At 35.7% G+C, this 18,207-nt stretch overlaps 1 protein-coding gene across 1 annotated transcript in view; it reads right to left on the bottom strand.

Moving 5' to 3' along the window:
* Nucleotides 1-965: 965 nt before the first annotated feature.
* POLR3G (polymerase (RNA) III (DNA directed) polypeptide G (32kD)) overlaps nucleotides 966-18,207 on the bottom strand; it is a 41,083-nt gene continuing 23,841 nt past the window's right edge. Inside the window, exons 4-6 of the mRNA XM_011944315.1 lie at nucleotides 14,007-14,189; nucleotides 9,066-9,212; nucleotides 966-3,318 (exon numbers count right to left, since the gene is read on the bottom strand). Coding sequence (XP_011799705.1) covers nucleotides 3,232-3,318; nucleotides 9,066-9,212; nucleotides 14,007-14,189 — 417 coding nt within the window. The 3' untranslated portion in view covers nucleotides 966-3,231. The remainder of the gene's footprint in view (nucleotides 3,319-9,065; nucleotides 9,213-14,006; nucleotides 14,190-18,207) is intronic.

Raw genomic sequence — 18,207 nt, 5'->3', positions numbered from 1 at the left:
CAGATTATAACCTGCTCTATTTATATGTAGTTTTAATTTACTATAAAACAACCTCAAGAATACTGTTTAAAAGATTCTTAGCAGAAAAATTGAGAAAGTTCTTTGGAGCTTTTATTTGATGGAGGAATGTGTATAAACCCCGTTTTTTTCTTTTCCCCATTTTCAAGTGCATCTTGATCTTAAAATTGTGTTTTTTAAATAAAATGGTAATTTTTACTACAGGGGTTTTATTTTTTAATTTTTTTTTTTCCCCTGAGACAGACTCTTGCTCTGTCGCCAGGCTGAAGTGCAATGGCATGATGGTTCACTGCAGCCTCGAACTCCTGGGGCCAACTGATCCTCCCATGTGAGCCTCCCGAGTAGCTGGGACTACAGGCACATGCCACCACACAGGCTTGAGATTTTAACCATGTAAAAGCAAAGCCATCGACACTGTACATTTGAAGGTAGTGAAGTGAAAAGTTTAACAAGAATCTTCTGAATGTCTTAACATTCTCTAGTATCCAGTATAAGTCAGCCCAAGCACAAATGATCACACTAAATTATATTGTCTGCCAAATCTCTTAAGTTTGTTGTCATAACTGTGTGTGTGTGTGCGTGTGCGTTGCCATCTTGGCTCACTGAAGCCTCAACTTCCTGGGCTCAAGCAGTCCTCCCACCTCAGCTTCCTCTTGGCCCACTGAAGCCTTGACCTCCTGAGCTCAAACAGTCCTCCCACCTCAGCCTCCCGAGTAGCTGGGACTATAGGCACAGACCAGCATGCCCATCTCACAACTTTTTTGAATAATCATTACCCAGAGTTTTGTTGTTTGTGGTGATTGTTTATTCAAGAATATTTGGAACAAGCATCCCTGCTTGATAGTTACTAGGTAAGATCTGTATTAACAAATTAGTTTTCTCTACCAAATAAACATTTAAATAAGTTCAAAACAAAATATCTTACTATAAAATGAACACAATTTTGTTTTGTAAGAATTTAATGTGTAAATACAGAAAAATAAGCATTACAGCAACCAAACAGTTTTGCTCATGATAGCAATTTTTAAAGACACTTCAACAAATTCTTTTATGTAACAGGCTAATTCTGCAAAATAACATTAACTTTCCTATGGAATAACTTCACAGTCTCAGATTTTAAGCCAGAAAAATGAGATTCATGCTGGTAAAGCAACCTGCAAATCCTGCTTGTTCTCACAACTACTATACCTTAACATTGTAAAAAGATCTTTCAAAGGGGGAAAGGCTCTGAAAGGGTATGGCTGGTACCTCCCAGAGTAAATCCTTGCCCCAAGGGGCTGCCCTGCTATCTGCAAGACTAAAATGGTCATGACAAATTCAAAGCTAAAAAAAGAAATAACCTTTATCTTCAGTGTATTTGCCTGGTTCAAGTGGTTATCTGCAGATTTATAATAAGTAGGTAAACAGAACAATATTGATAAGATTTCTGAGAACTAAATGGTATTTGGCTCTGGTACTAAGGAGTTGAAAGAATAAAACACCTATGTTAATTATCAACCACAAATGACAACTTTTTGTGAAGTTTCTATTCTACGGCTTACTTTATTCATATATTCCATTTAGAATCTTAAAAATTTTTTGACAACTTCCTTTAAACAAGAAGTAATTCACAAATGGTTAACACAGCTCTAAACTAATAAGATAGGTCCTCACACCCATCTTGAATTATTTAAGAAAGTATTGCCATTGAAAGTGATCTTTTTCCTGAGAAATTCATGTTGCAAAATGGCACAAGACAATACACATTTTCTCCAGTTTTCTGCATGAATACAAGATAGGAAAATAAGATGATATTTTGTGAGGAAAATAATGTTTCTTAAAATTGTGTTTTCAGTTACTCTCCAAACTACAAATTTTTAGAGGGTGACGGCCAAATGTAAATTAAGAACTGATCTTTAAGGCAAGAGAATGAATACATATGGTAAATTTTGGTTGGTGTTTAAACAGTTTTTATAGGAAATTGTTTATGAGTGGAGAAACTAAGGCACAGAAACAACCAAGCTTAGGTTCAAGGCTGAGTTTAATAGTACAGGTAGAAACAGAATCTAGGGATCTGATTCTAACATTAGAGGATAATAATATCTTCCCAAAAGGGAAAAATAAAATTGTTTCTTTTGGTAGATAACATTGATAAATCATTTTTGAAACATATAATGTGAATTTCCTTGAAAATCTTTGGCATTTGTGAGAGAGTTTGTAGGCTGAGGTTTTTAGGCAATTTTTCCCAAAATATAAAGTTAGGAGAGCTAGCTTTAAACAACAAAAAAATTAATCTTAACTTCAAAATGACCTGAGTTCATTTTGCGTTTTTATATAAATCAATTGTACAGCTTGAGTACTCTGAAACATAAAAGGCCACCACACTTCACTTCATAGAGTTCGCACACATGCATTCTACATGATATTTATATGACCAGAACTTACTTCACATTTTATAAAATATAAAATTAAATACAATGTCTTAGTCAAATTTTTCATAAGCCCAACTATTTGAAGATGTCAGTTATTACAGTGGGATGATTAATTCGTATATCATACAGTATTTAGTCCCAAATTCAAGTATTTATAATATTGACCCCATGTGAGAGTTTCTTTATACTGGCTAAGAGTGAGTTGTGAAATTTATATTGCTCAGTTTGGTATTTTTCCCTGTGTGTATGTTTTCCATCACAAAACCTCTATCTCACAATTCTGTACTTTTAACAGCTCAGGTAGGTTTATGTAGTCATAATGCAGTAGTCTAGAACACACCATGTAAAGGTAAAAAATAAAATTATTTTCAAGTTTCTTTGTTTTTAAAGTGCTCCATGTGCTATATTGTATCAACTTTCAGGTTATAGAAATCCATTATGACTAGCAGTAGTTTTACAAAAGATCAGCAGTTAAGCAAGAATGATTTCTTCAAGTACATATACATAGACTAAGAGAGCAAAAATTCTTTAGGCACATTCATATTCAAATAAAAAAAAAATCCATGAGAGTACATAAGAGAGATGGCAGAGGTGTTTAGAAGGAATGTCAGAATGTCAGGGACTAATTTGTAAGGTAACTAGTATGTAAACTCAAAGTGGTTTTGAATATTTTGGTAACAAGTATTTGTCCAAAACAAAACAAAAATAAATATTTGTTCCTTATCAGAGACAAAATACAAATCAAGTCTGTCCAAATGTTCAGAAGCTGCGTCATAAAAATATTTTTTGAAAAATTTCATGCCTAATAGGTTGCTTCATCCATGTTGTCATCACTGTCTGCGCCAAAATCATCTCCATCTTCGAAGTATGAATTAATGTAGTCATTTTCCTAAGTGAAATGATATATTCCTTTGTCAATATTAAAATGAATGAGTAGTAAGAAAATATTCCAGGCTCAAAAGTCTCTGCTTTTTTATCCGCTGCAAAAACACAACAGTTTTCACTTGTGTTTACCTGTGCTACTTTCTTCCTTAAGACCACCACCTCCCACTCTTGTCAGGCACCAACTAGCTAAGAGAAGATGAAGGGTTGCCCGCCCATACCATCTCGATAGGATAATATAGCTACTAACATATTACAGCTTACTGGGATGATACATAGTTTAGTTAGCTAAACCTCTAAACACTTACCCAAAAAATGCACAGACACTCAAGAAAAAAAGCCAGTTTACATTAACATCCATTAGACTACCCCAGTACTGAGATTTTTAGTCACAAAGCATAACTGAGCATAAGCCAGAGACACTTTTACTTCCTAACCAAAAAAAAAAAAAAAAAGCCTCATGATACCAAACCAAATCCAAAAGATGCCTATATTATACTCTATCTAGGGCTTCTTAGTTTTTCTTGTGGCTGAATGAGACTATCGTCCATGCAAGTAACCCAGAAAATATCTGTGCTTTCTATCAAAAATTCAAAATCTTACTTTCTTATTTATTTATTTTTCTGGGCCTCCAGTATCTTGCAACCAAAAATCCACTTTGGATATAAATTAAACCTAAGAGTTATTAATCAGTTGCCATGTATGGATTGTATTTGAATTCTGTTTGAAACAAACAAACCTTTTGAGACAACCAAGAAAATTCAATACTGGCCTGATATTTGATGAAATTAAGAATTATATTTCATTGTATGGGGTGTTATAATGATACAGTGATGTTGCTAAAGAGCCCTTATTTTTGAATCCATACTGAAATATTTGTGGATGAAATGATATGATGCCTAGGATTTTCTTTGCAATCCAAGGCACATGGGGCACAGGGAATGGGATGGGTGGACAGGGAGGGGATTGGGTAGATGAATGAGTGGTTGAAAGATTAGCTATGAATTGACCATTCTTAAAGCTGAGTGATAAGACCATGGGTGTTTCTTTTACTAGTCAGAACATTTTTGCACATGATTGAGATCTGCTATAAAAAGAGATTAATCTCCACATCTCTACTATCTATAGTAAGAAATACAGACTATTCTCAAATTTTATTAATTTTTTAATAAATTTTCTCATATCAATTTTATTAATTTTTTTCCAATGATTTTTTTGTTTGTTTTTTACTATCTGGATAGTGGGATTTTTAATATAAATGTATTTACATAATGCAAGAAAAGTAACATTATTCACTGTATATGCATTATTTAGATAGTTATCTCATTACTTTTTCTTCCCTAGATACTGTAAGTTTCTGCATCCAGCTAAGACCATTCCCATCTCTGGAAAGTTGGCCTGGCTTTTCTGGTGCCCAAAAACTTTGGCAATATTTAGACACCTGGGTGAAGCTTGGGGCCTGTATACCAGGGGAGGGTGGCATGGTTGAGAGTTCAAATGAGGTCTCATTGTAAAGGAGACCTTTGGTAAGAACACTTGAGTAGAAATAAAAGTAAGCCGATTTGTACATAAAGTGGAGATGAATAAGGAAAGGATACTCTAGTAGTCTAAATCAAGCATATGTCACTTGTGTTTTAGACATGAATACCTCCTCCAAGTTCTGTTTAAGTGTTTCAAATTTGGTAATTGTGTAGTGTTAGTAATCTTGATACAGGTACCAGGTAGCAAAACCTATAATTTCAGTAGTGAAACTGATGGCTTAAATGGTTCTAGGCTCTCATTTGAGCCCTTGTGTTTTTCTTCAATTACAACATTCAAAAGATTGAAGAAAAGTCTTTATTTCCTTGATTTTACTAATAGGTGTTACCAGATAATTTGCCACATTTTATTCTTCAAAAGAAAATGCGCCATCAAATCCTCAATACATTGGATAAATTACCACAAACTTTAATTAATAATTGCTAAAAAAGAGCAGAGAGGAGTAATTTTAAATGTAGAAAGGTGTTAATGAAGATCTCCTTTCCAACCCTCCTCACTCAGCCATACATGCAGAACACACATTTATCTATTAAAATGGGGAGTTTTTCTGTTGTTTTTTTTTGTTTGTTTTAAATGAAATGTTATAATAAACCCACTGGTGTTAATATTCTGCTAAGGCTCAATGAAGAATTCTAAAACTACTAGAATCCCAATGTTTGTTTTTGTTAAAGGAGATCTTAATTTCAACACAGATATAGTTCCAACTCAACTCAGTGCAAGCAGACATTGTCAACAGAGCATTGCAAATGCCAGTCTTGTCTAGAATATTGACCACACAAACTAGAACCTATAGCACCACCACCCTACTACCCCCATGCCAGTGTGACAACCAAATGTATCTCCAGACACTACTAAATATCCCTTCAAGAGTATTGAAAACCACTGGTTTACAGCAATAAGCTTTCAAATATGACCTAAACTTGGCTCTTCCATTCAAAGCAACTGAGCTTTCTAAAATATAAGCATCATTATACCATTCCACTGTTTAAAACCCCTCAATGCTCCCCACAGTGCTCAGGATAAAGTCAAATTTCTCAGCTTGACATTCAAAGTCCTTAATGACCTGCTCATCTCTCCAGCTTCATCTCTCAACATAAGCCCAGTTACACCCTCTACTTCAGCCATACCGATTTATATGATCAGTTAAATTAAGATGCTACACTCTCATCACCTGCAAGCCTCTCTCCATGTTCTTTTTTCTCCCTGTAAGTGTCCACTCCATTCCATGTTTCTATCTTGATGTGATTAGCTCTTCAGATCACCTAAATTGTCTTCCTTGAAATATCATCTTTGATATGCCTAAAATAGACTTTGGTGTGCCCATAGCATCTCTTATGTGCCGCTACAGCATCCTGTACTAACATATCAGCGTTATTGACTGTGTATTAACTGTTACCTTTCTTGTCTCTCTAGTGATTTCCCTGAGAGAAGAACTGTATCTTATCTTCATATTCCCATTGCCTAGTACAATTCCAAGCATATACTTAGTGTACACTTACTATAGGTTGAATGAAAAAGAACTGAGGAGTTACACGTCTATACAGGGTAACTATGGGGAGGGATGCAATCAATCAGAGAGATTATGGCAAGAAAAAGCAGCCCAAGGGAAGAACTCTGAAGAATACTGACATTTAAAGACTAGAAAGAACTCAAGAGACTACAAAAATGTGCCAGAAATAGGAGAAAAATGAGAAGCATCATGTAACAAAAATGAAGGGAAGCTAACATGTTTGTCTATGACTTAGCAATTAGCACAATCCCTGACATATAAAAGATGCATATAATTGCTGAAAGTTGTTGAATTTAAATAAAGGAAATTATAAATATATATATTTATATATATAAGTATATATATATATGTTGCCCAGGCTGGAGTGCAGTGGCACAATCTCGGCTCACTGCAACCTCTGCCTCCTGGGTTCAAGCGATTCTCCTGCCTCAGCCTCCCAAGGAGCTGATATTACAGGCACTTGCCACCATGCCTGGCTAATTTTTGTATTTCTAGTAGAGACAGGGTTTCACCATGTTGGCCAGGCTGGTCTCGAACTCCTGACCTCGTGATCCACCTGCCTTGGCCTCCCAAAGTGCTGGGATTACACAGTAAGCCACTGTGCTTGGCCAGGAAATAGTATTTTAATAATAGAGCTATCAGAAGTGTTAAATACTGCAGAAAAGTTAAGTGACATAAAGGCTAAAATTTGTCTATGGTGAGCGTGGTAGCAATAATTTCTTTCTTTAACCTACTTCTATTTGTCAAAAGCAATAATTTGAATAGGATGGAGGTGAAACTAAGATTGAAAAGAGAGCTAATGGTGGAGGAGGGGGAGGGTGATGACAGCTAAAGAAGCTTTCCAAGAGATGGCATGAGGGAGAATGTAGACACCATATTTTACAATGGGAAATGAACATGTTTTAATTCATGAATGGAAGAGACAGACAGAAAAAGAGGTTAAAAATATGGAAAGGGAAATGACCTGAGGACTATGGTTCCAAAAAAGGATAGGACCATTAGCCCCAAATAGGATAAAGAGGATTTCCTCCCTTGATAAAAAAAAAAAGAGGAGGAGGAAGGAAGACACTGAGTTTGCAGGCAGAGGACATGAAATTAATAGAGTTTCCTCTTGATGACTTCATTTCCTGTATGGAGGTACTATCATCTGCTAAGAGTGAAAGAAAAGGTAGTAAACAAAGAGAAATAAGAAGAAAGAAGTTGATCTAAAATAATTGCTGTAAAGAGCTGACTTAAAAAGAGAAATAGGAAACATGGTAGCCAGAAAAATGAGGCTAATGTTTTTTGAGGGGCATCAATTTCTGTGATTCCCAAGAAATGCTCAATAGGTCAGATTTGAAAGGGGAAAGAGATAGAGAATGGAAATGATCAAAGTTGGCTTTGGTCTAGAGTGTGCGCTGGGAGGACAAGAGACAAGAATAATGGCAAAAAAGAAGATGAAGGGTGAGCAAGGGTCTAAGTTTCTTAGAAAAGAAAATTAAAACAGAGAACCAGTAAAGGGGAAAGAGATGATCAGAAGTACTGACAGTCTCAATCGTGTCAGAGAGCAATGGAAATAAAAACATGAATGATCTGAAAAGAAGGCTGGAGACAAATGTGATCTACCACAAATGTGACATATTTAATTTTTAAATGTTTAGACTAAAAATTTATCTGAAAGAATAGACAGAATATTCAGGAAAATTGTGAAAACAAAAGAGCAGCATGGAAGACATGCTCTACAAGCATAAACAAATAATCAGAAGCTTCTACTACTTGGAACAGCTTAGTGTTGATTCAAAATAGATCAATGGAACAGAGAACAGAGGTAGAAATGGGAATCTAATAGCTGATATAGGAAGAATTTCAAAACCAATGAGGAAAGCAAATCATTGAAGAAATGAGGTTAGCAGCTGGCTAGCCACTTGGAAACAGATAAAAAATGTATCCACAGTACTCTGTTTATATCAATATAAATTTCAAAAGATAGCAAATTTAATGCAAAATAAATATAGTAAAGATTTCATAGTTGGAACAGTTTCTGAAGAAGCAAAATTTGAGAATGTGGTATAAGAGGCTGAAATGGAATGAAGACAAAGGTCACCAGAATAGAGAAGAAACTCGCCACCTAGGGTTACTGTCTGAGGTGTCTACAAAGTCCCAACGAGGCTGTGGTCTGCAAAGTTACCCTGCTAAAAATACCTGATTGACTCCAGCTAATTCTGAAATGTACTATGTGCATTTCATTCTAAAACTTAGGCATCCCAAATCGAAAACACAGGGTCCTGACTCAGCCAGATACCTGAGGTTAAATTATCAATCTTCTCTGATAGTGTCCACACGCACTTTGGAATTTTGAAACACACTGCAGGGATTCTCCTCTAGACCTATGTGGTTAGGCCCTCCATTACCTGAATTGCTGACTTAAATTTTTATGTTGTTAAATCTTAACTGCACTAATCTGATCAATCTCCTTAACTTGCAGATTTATACTTACAAAGCTGCCAATCAAGTTATTTTTATCTCCTATATTCAATTTGACATCATTATAATTTCAATGCTATAATAGTTCTCTTGATAGCAAGGAACTGATGCCATTGATAATAATATACTTCTGGTTCCCATCATCTTGGTTTCTGTTTGTTGATTTTAGTACATACTATATATATGATTCCTTATTAGATAAACCTTATTTATTTTGCTGCCATCCCCAAATGAACCATTACCTCTTCTTGCTCTTCTTCATCATATTCCTCCTGTTCTGCAGCATCATCGTCATTGTCATCATCACCTTCTTTACTTTTCTCTTTGCTTCCTTCTTTATCTTCATTTTCCTCGTCTGATTTTTCACCATCGTCTCTTTTTTCCAATTCCTGGTATAAGCGTGTTTCATTAATTTGTATGGAAACCACTAGACTGCTGACTTCCCTGCTTAGCCTTAAGGGAAGAGTTATGTATCACCTTATTCTAATCCCATATTAACACCACCTCCAGGTCACCACTAGGAAACTATCAGTCAACTCAAGAAAGAAGGAATTTACTATCTCACCATTGAACCAGCATTTTCTTTGATTTTGTTACTTAATAATTGGGTTTCAGATTAATACTGGGCTTATCAGCTCTAATGCACAATGCTTAATTTCCCTCCTACCTTCTCTTTTTTTTTGAGAGAAAGTCTCGCTCTGTCACCCAGGCTGGAGTGCAGTGGCATGATCTCGGCTCACCGCAACCTGCTCCTCCTGGGTTCAAGTGATTCTCCTGCTTCAGCTTCCTGAGTAGCTGGGACTACAGGCGCACACCACCAAGCCTGGCTAATTTTTTAGTAGAGACAGGGTTTCCCCATGTTGGCCATGCTGGTCTCGAACTCCTGGTCTCAAGAGATCTGCCCACCTTAGCCTCCCGAAGTGCTGGGATTACAGGCATGAGCCACAGTACCTCGCGGTCTATCCTACCTCCTTCTAAAATATTTGAGGTGATTTAGTTTATGGAGAACTTTTAGAATGTTATTTTGTTTTCCTTCTAACATAAAAGGAAAAAAAAATAAGGTACTAGTATTTCAAAATGTCTATGTTTCACTTTATACATGAGACCATTTAACACTATTATTATAATAGCAAGTCATCCTGGGCTAGATTATCCTAGTTGCATTTTATCTGTGTCTTTATCTCTTTTCTCTCTCATTATTTACTTCCTGTTGCCAGGAATTCTTGTTTCTTAATATATCTGGCAGATGGAGAAGAAAAAGAGAAATTAAAACTCAAATCACAGTCAATACTAGCAATTATTAGAAATTCTAAAAGAGAAGACAAAAGAGAGATGCAGTTTGGAAAGCTTTGATTCCATGAGAGTTCCACTTACCCACAAGTGGAACCATCAGGGAATAGTACACAAAATTAACTTTAAAATTACATCTTTAGGCCGGGCGCGGTGGCTCAAGCCTGTAATCCCAGCACTTTGGGAGGCCGAGACGGGCGGATCACAAGGTCAGGAGATCGAGACCACCCTGGCTAACACGGTGAAACCCCGTCTCTACTAAAAATACAAAAAACTAGCTGGGCGAGGTGGCGGGCGCCTGTAGTCCCAGCTACTCGGGAGGCTGAGGCAGGAGAATGGTGTAAGCCTGGGAGGCGGAGCTTGCAGTGAGCTGAGATCCGGCCACTGCCCTCCAGCCTGGGCGACAGAGCGAGACTCCGTCTCAAAAAGAAAAACAAAAACAAAAAACAACAACAAAAAAAATTACATCTTTGTATTTTTATTAGGACTACCAACAATTTTTTTCATTTAATAAAAAGTGACCTATGTTCATTACTGTCACTATTTGTTCACTAAATTGTACTATGCTCAATTTGCACATATGACAGAATTTCACAAGTTTTCCAGGAGTCAATAATTTCACATATTAATACTCATAATTAAGGCATAAATCACCTCAGCTAAAATGTGATTAGTCCCCTAAACAGAAATTGGAATATTAATGCATGAATCTGCAAACACTCCATCTCTATTATAAGGTATTTGCTTTGTAGACTACATATAGAGAGAAAACAGGTTTTATATCTGGAATAACTACAACTTAGCTATTCCTTTATTGGTTCTTAAATGCGTATCTCTAAAAATCGTAATTAATTCAAATTTGAATTTAAGGAAACCAAAGACAATAGAGAGACTACATTAGATAGGCTCAATTTCTAATCAAAATTCAAACTCCACCTTTCCTGTCTGCTTAACCCACTTAGGCAGAACAAATAACACCAAGGTAATAGATATAAGATGATTTATCTTGAGACTGACTCATATGTTGTCTTATATGAGTTATTACTACAATATAATGTGTGCAATTTTTCCAAATGGCAATCCTTTTGGAAAAGTGCAAGTAAAGCGTGCTTATGGATCTTTTGCAGCATCTATAATAAGATATACACACATATATGATGCTATGTTAATATTGTAACTTTTTTTTATATTTTAATCAGATCACAGTAAAAAGACCTGCAACCAATAAGTTTGTGTAGTTAATAGGAAATTGTAGCGCCATATTTTTATTTAGCTCTGTGCAGGGTACACACTATGTCTAAAAAATCATGCTATTATTTTATAATCAAGAACATAGTTATTTAAACCAGTTATGTAAAAGTACTTTTTTTTTTTTTTTTTGGAGAAGGAGTCTTGCTCTGTCACCCAGGCTGGAGGGCAGTGGCACGATCTCGACTCACTGCAAGCTCCACCTCCTGGGTTCACATCATTCTCCTGCCTCAGCCTCCCGAGTAGCTGGGACTACGGGTGCCCGCTACCATACCCGGCTAATTTTTTTGTATTTATAGTAGAGACGAGGTTTCAGTGTGTTAGTCAGGATGGTCTCGATCTCCTGACCTCGTGATCAACCTGCCTCGGCCTCCCAAAGTACTGGGATTACAGGCATGAGCCACCACGCCTGGCCAAAAGTACTTTTTAAATACAGTATTCATTCAGTCCCACATAGGAACTAGGAAGTCTATATTTCTATTATTGCTATCTCAAATGTCTTTAAAAAAAATTCTCATCTTTATTTCCACCACATAGATCTAAATCAGACTCATAAAATAGGTTAAAAATAGCAGATTTATACAACTTTTTAATAAAAACTGATCTCAAAGTCACATACATTGTCTCACTGCTTCTTTCCTTTTGCATTAAGCTACTAGTTTCAGCTCTTCTACTTACTAGTCTCTATTTTCTCTCCTGTTGAGATTTAACCATCTAACCTTACTACTTTACAGATTTAAGAATACAGTGAATAATATAAAGACACTGAAAACAGTGTTCAATTATGGACAGAGAGCAGTTCTTCTGGTTTAAATATTATACAGCCTTACAGGCACCATACAGAGCCTCCTGTTATGCAGAAAAAAGAAACCTCAGATATTAGTTTACCACTAATTACTCACACATTAATCATGAGATTCGAATGTATGTCACTCCCTATCCATCCATTAATGTTCTATTATAAAAAAATTTGGAACTGCTTTTGCTGAAAAAATCAGCAATAAGAGAGTCATCTGGGAACAATTTTTGTTCTACTAAACTCATTGGTATTTCTAGATTTAAATTTCCAGTTTTGCCAGTGTGTGTCCTGAAAAAGGTGTTTAAATGTAGAGAATATGGAAACACAATTTGTTACCAGGAAAAACCACACCCAGAGGTCCAGATCAATCTTCCTTACAGCACATGTCATCTTAGCAAGTTTTCTCCAGGAAGCTTTAAGCATAGCCAGAACCTGAGTTCAATCAATACAAACTGGCTAGAACTGCAATCCCATCATTCCACTATAGTTAAACCTGACAGTTAGCACTGCTCCTTCGTCAGTACTCTGGCTTTATTTTTCAGACATGTTATCTCTAACTCAAGTACCGGTCAAATAATAAAATAAAAATATGAGTTTCCACTACCAAGTAGCTGTGCCTACTTGGCCAGGCAAGTAAAAAATTTAAAGCCTTGACTTCCTCATCTGTAAAGAAGGAATAATACCCACCTCTCCTTGTTGTTATGAACTTTTATGAACATAACATATGTAAAGAGCTCATCAAGGAGGCTGGCACAGAATAAGTTTCAATAAAGTGTTAGCTGTTACTGTCATCATCACCATCAAAGCAAGACAATGCATGCACTGATAATGGTAGTTAATTGGTATAATCTCCATAAAGAGCAATGTAACAATAGCTATCCATTTCATACAGTGCACGTAAGTATTGACCAAACAAATACTTGTAGAAAGCTACCCTACATATGTGAAATGACATACTTAACATGAATTCATTGCAGCATTGTTAATAACAGCAAAACACTAGATGAAACATAATGTCCGTATGTCCAATTATGTAGGACATTAATTAAATAAATTAGTTCATTTTTATAGTGCAGCCAAAAAAAAGAAAAGGATGAGGTAACTCTACAGAGACTGATATGGAACCACATCCAAGGTATTTTATTAAGTGATAAAATGAAAATGCAGAATGTAATATGCTACCTCTGTCTTTAAAAAGAAAAAAAAAACCTCGTATTTGCTATGTATGAAATACTTCTGAAAAATACATATAAGAAACTAGTAACATTGGTTGTCTATAGGAAGGGAACTGGATGACTAGGGAAAGGAATGGGAGGGAAAATTTTCAGTGTTTTAACCTTCTGAATCTTACATTTTTATTTGTGAAATATTTAGATAAAGAAAGCTATAAAAAAATATGTTCTATAAAATACAGTTTTCCCTCAATAGTCAATACTTAACATAAGACCAAAAAAAGCATTAAACAGTACATATTAACCAACAGGAGGAAAAATGAGAGGTTTTTAAAAGAATTACATATGTAACTCTTTGTAAAACTTTTTCATGTTTCTCTCCCCCTGCATGATTCAAATACAAGCGGAAAGGGGGATACAGTGAAAAAGAAAGAGGTGACAGAAGATGAGGTAAGTGGCCAGGCAAGTGCTAACGAAGGACAGGACAGACCTTCCATATCTCCCAGCCCACAAAGTTCAAACCTTCCCAGTTACCTTATATGCTGGGTTCGCTTCTGCCAAATTTACATTATTAAAAAGTAAAAGAATGCTGAAAGGTTGAAACAAGAAAGCAAAAGGAGGTAGGATCTTTTACATTTTTTCAGTTCACTTGTACAGTAAGAAGAAAACCTTACCTCAATTTTTTTCAACACATCTGCAGTATTAGTGAGTGATGTGCCTTTCCCTGCGTCTTTTGCCTTTTTGGGTTTTGGGCCTGCTGAAGTAAAACCACCAGTTAACACATTTTTCTGCAACTGCAACTGTGTATTATATTTCCTTGTCTTTGCGTATGCTGTCCAGCATTGTGCTACTGCATCCTAGGCAGTCACATAGTTTCCAGAGTAAATTAATTTTCTCAAAGAATAAACAAATCACACCTCACCAATTTTCCAATGATGAGGAATAAATGATGATCACTTAATAGGATTTTTCTTTCTTTAACACTGAAGTATATTTTTTACTAGTACTGAAAATTGGTACTGGCAATTAATATCATTAGGGCCAAAACTGCTAAAATGTTGCCTCATAGACAAGTACCAAGAGTATAGTGAAAGGCTCCCACAAATCCACCTGCACTGGCTTCTCCTTCACTGATAAGTGTACTTCATTCTAAACAGAGGAACCTTACCAGGTGTGCAAAATAAAAAGGAAGGGCAGGATAAATATTCTTTTCGGCTTTAAAGTCAACTACAGATGTGTGATCCTCTAGGACATGACCAGTATCATTCAGGCACAAATATTTTATTATGAAAATAATATACTTGCCCAACAAAAACCAACGGTATAAAAGACAGAAGATAAACTGCCATATCTCAAAATTCTGCATTCAAGCTAAATATGATTATATGCTGTATCTTTAAAGTAAAATAAAAATATGTCTGCCTTAAATACATATGTGCAAAAAATGTAAATTGTGTATGTACTTCAAATATGTGCATTTGCCAATGGTGAAAGAGATGACAGTGCAACACACAAGTATCTTTGCAATAAAGATTACAATAGTTAAACTGAATACACTCATCATATGAATCTGAAAATTCAAAAGCATATAAGTGAAATAAAATGTTGTAATGGCTTTGGGCTACATAGTTTCTTTTTTCTACTCCTATCAAAAATATTGCATTTTGAGGCTATTCTGAAAGTGCAGGGTGTAGAGAACTATTTCACATATAAATTCTGCCAGTCAGTTACCAAAGCAATATGATAAGCTACAAAATTGTCCCATTGTGGTCAGAGTATTACAGTTCTTTTCCAAAATAAAACTAAACACTTAGAAATTACTTTGTAAGAGGAAAATGTGGCTCAGGAAGATGTAATTTTGTTAAAGATTAACATTTAACCTACAAAAGAAAATTTTTAGATTGTGGTAGATGACCCATAACTGATGGAATTACAATTTACTGTGTTATACTGAATTGCCCCTCAGGGAATTACTGAGCTCAGAGCTCCCAAACATATGCATTAGTGAGGTTCCTCAAACAAAAGTAGTAGTTAAATTTAATGATGGGTAACTTTCTCTGACCCCCTTGAGGGCAAAGACTGTTTAATATGAACTGTAACAAATAAAATATAGCATCACATATGAACAAGATCTCAGTAAATATTATAATATTAATGCCAAAAAACATTAGCTAAGAATGTATTCTACTTACATCATGAAGTCTTTTTCTAAGAACTTTTTATCAAATTATTTAATTTCATAACATAAACCTTTGTTAAAGGGATACTAGAGAATATGGTCAGATAAGTAAACTAATTTTTTTTCCCATCTTTGACCAAGTATCTGCATATATTTGAATAGTTTCTTTTAACACATGGCAGTAGCTGGTTCTTCAAGAAACAACTGTTTTCAGCCTTTGACTCTACTGTTATTACTGTTTACTTCTATGTAAACCAATGGAGGACATCTTAACAAAAAGGAGAGTCCAAGCCTATCGGAACCAAGACACAAAAACTACACAATATGTAATAAAAAATACTAGAGCAACATGAGAAACAAAGTTTCATTGTTGCTTTGTTTATTAACAAATGGAAATCCTGATACATTGGGAGCTTTTACTAATGATTAATTTGGGTATAAAATCCCAGGGATGACATATTTGAAAACGTTAACTCCTCCAAAATGAACACATTCTTTTCCGCTTTAAAGTCAACTACAGATGTGTGATCCTCTAGGACATGACCAGTATCATTCATGCACAGCTATTTTATTATGAAAATAATATATTTGCCCAATAAAAACCAACAGTATAAAAGACAGAAGATAAATTGTCATATTTCAAAATATTCTACATGCAAGCTAAATATGATTATATACTGTATCTTTAAAATAAAAATACACAAGTACAAAAAATGTAAATTGTGTATGTACTTCAAATATGTGCATTGTATTGTATGTCAATTATATCTCAATAAAGGTATTAAAAAGGGGAATGGGAATTCCTTCTCTTCTCTTCTGTTAGTTGATAACCCCACTGTTCTTAACTTTGCTGGTACCTTCCTTTTTCACTCTTCACTCTTCATAGCAAAATTCTAAGAAGACTCATGTATGCTAGCTGTCTCCATTTCCTAAGCTCCATTTACTGGTTAAGCCATTCCAATCTGGATTCTACCTCTGTGAATCTTTCAAAAAGCTCTCACTGAGGTCACCAATAACTGACACGTCAAAAATGAGCGAACATTTTCCTGTCTTCATCCTATTTGACCTCTTAGCAGCAATGTCTAACATCTTTTAACATTGCTGACCACCTTCCGAAATACCAGACTATCTTGTGTAACTCTGCTCTCCTGGTTCTCCTCCTCCCTCTCTCTTTCCAATTTCCTTCTTTGCCATTCAGTCTCCTCTACCAGCCCATTAAATGTTGGCATTCCTATAAGCTCAGGTTTAGGTCCTCCTTTCTTCTAATTATCTAATTCTGCCCTAGACCATCTCACCCTTTCTTTTGATCTCAATGATCGTATCTCTGATAATGACTACAGTCTCCATTTTGAGGTCCATTCCCCTGTGTCCAACAATATATTTAACATTTCTATTTGTATATTTCAAAGGAACCATAAGTAACACTTTTGAACTGAACTTCTGATTTTCTCTCACAAACCTATTATTTCCCTATTTCCTCTCCCACAACTGTGTCTCAGTAAACTCCTACTCATCCTTCAATCTCAACTCCAATTCCATTTCCTCAAAGAACCCTTCCCAATGAGGACAGGGTGTTTTTGTTTAATGATTTTACCTCATTTGACTACAAGCTCCATGAGGGCAAGGATTATTCCCACTTTGCTCGGTTTTATTCCTGTCAACACAATGTCTGGCAATAATAGATACCTATTTACTGAATGAAATTACTAAAGGAAAACAAACTGCAAACACTCACTTTGGCATTCTTCTATACAACATAAAGCTCTATTTTATTGGTTTCCCAATTTTAAAATGTTTTAGTAATAATTCATAATGTAGCCAGTATAATAAAAAATCTGCAATTATGCCAATGAAAAAGTCCACAGTAATTGAAGAGTCTTTCTTAGCATCTCCAGAATTCCACAACTAAAGGAAAATCCTAAGTGAATAAATACAGAAAACCAAATATTGCATGTTCTTACTTATAAGTGGGTGCTAAACACTGAGCACACATGGACATAAACATGGGAACAATAGACACAGTGAACTACTGAAGTTGGGAGGGGAGGACGGAGTGGAGTGGGTTAACTACCAACTTCATGAACTACTGAAGTTGGGAGGGGAGGACGGAGTGGAGTGGGTTAACTAACTACACTCACTACCTGGGTGCAATATACCAATGTAACAAACTTGCACATGTACCCCTGTATGTAAAATAAACACTGAAATTTTTAAAAAGATATAAAATTTAAAAATAAAAAATAAGACACACACAAAGAAAAGGCAACAACTAAGAAAAAAAACACCCAAAAGATAAACAACAAAAAACAAGCTTTAGCAAAATAGTTACAATGCATTTTTATATATACAGGGGGACAGAGAGAGGGAGAGAGAGAGTCAGGGTCTTAGAGTGTCAAGGTCTTGCTCTGTCTTCCAGGCTTAAGTGCAGTGGTGCAATTTGGGTTAACTGCAGCCTCTGCCTCTTCGGCTCAAGTGATCCTCCCACCTTAGCCTCCCAAGTAGCTGGGACTACAGGTGCATGCCACCACACTTGGCTAATATTTGTTTTAACTTTATGTAGAGACAAGTTCTCACTATGTTGCCCAGACTGGTCTCAAACTCCTGGGCTCAAGTGATCCTCCCACCTCAGCCTCCCAAAGTGCTGAGATTACAGGTATGAGCCCCCTTGCCTGGCACTGGTCTCAAACTCCTGGGCT

This window comes from Colobus angolensis, unplaced genomic scaffold, assembly GCF_000951035.1.
Source record: "Colobus angolensis palliatus isolate OR3802 unplaced genomic scaffold, Cang.pa_1.0 Scaffold23, whole genome shotgun sequence".
NCBI classification, from domain to species: domain Eukaryota; kingdom Metazoa; phylum Chordata; class Mammalia; order Primates; family Cercopithecidae; genus Colobus; species Colobus angolensis.
Note: the sequence above shows the minus strand (reverse complement) of the source record. Positions and strands in the feature narration are given on the sequence as shown.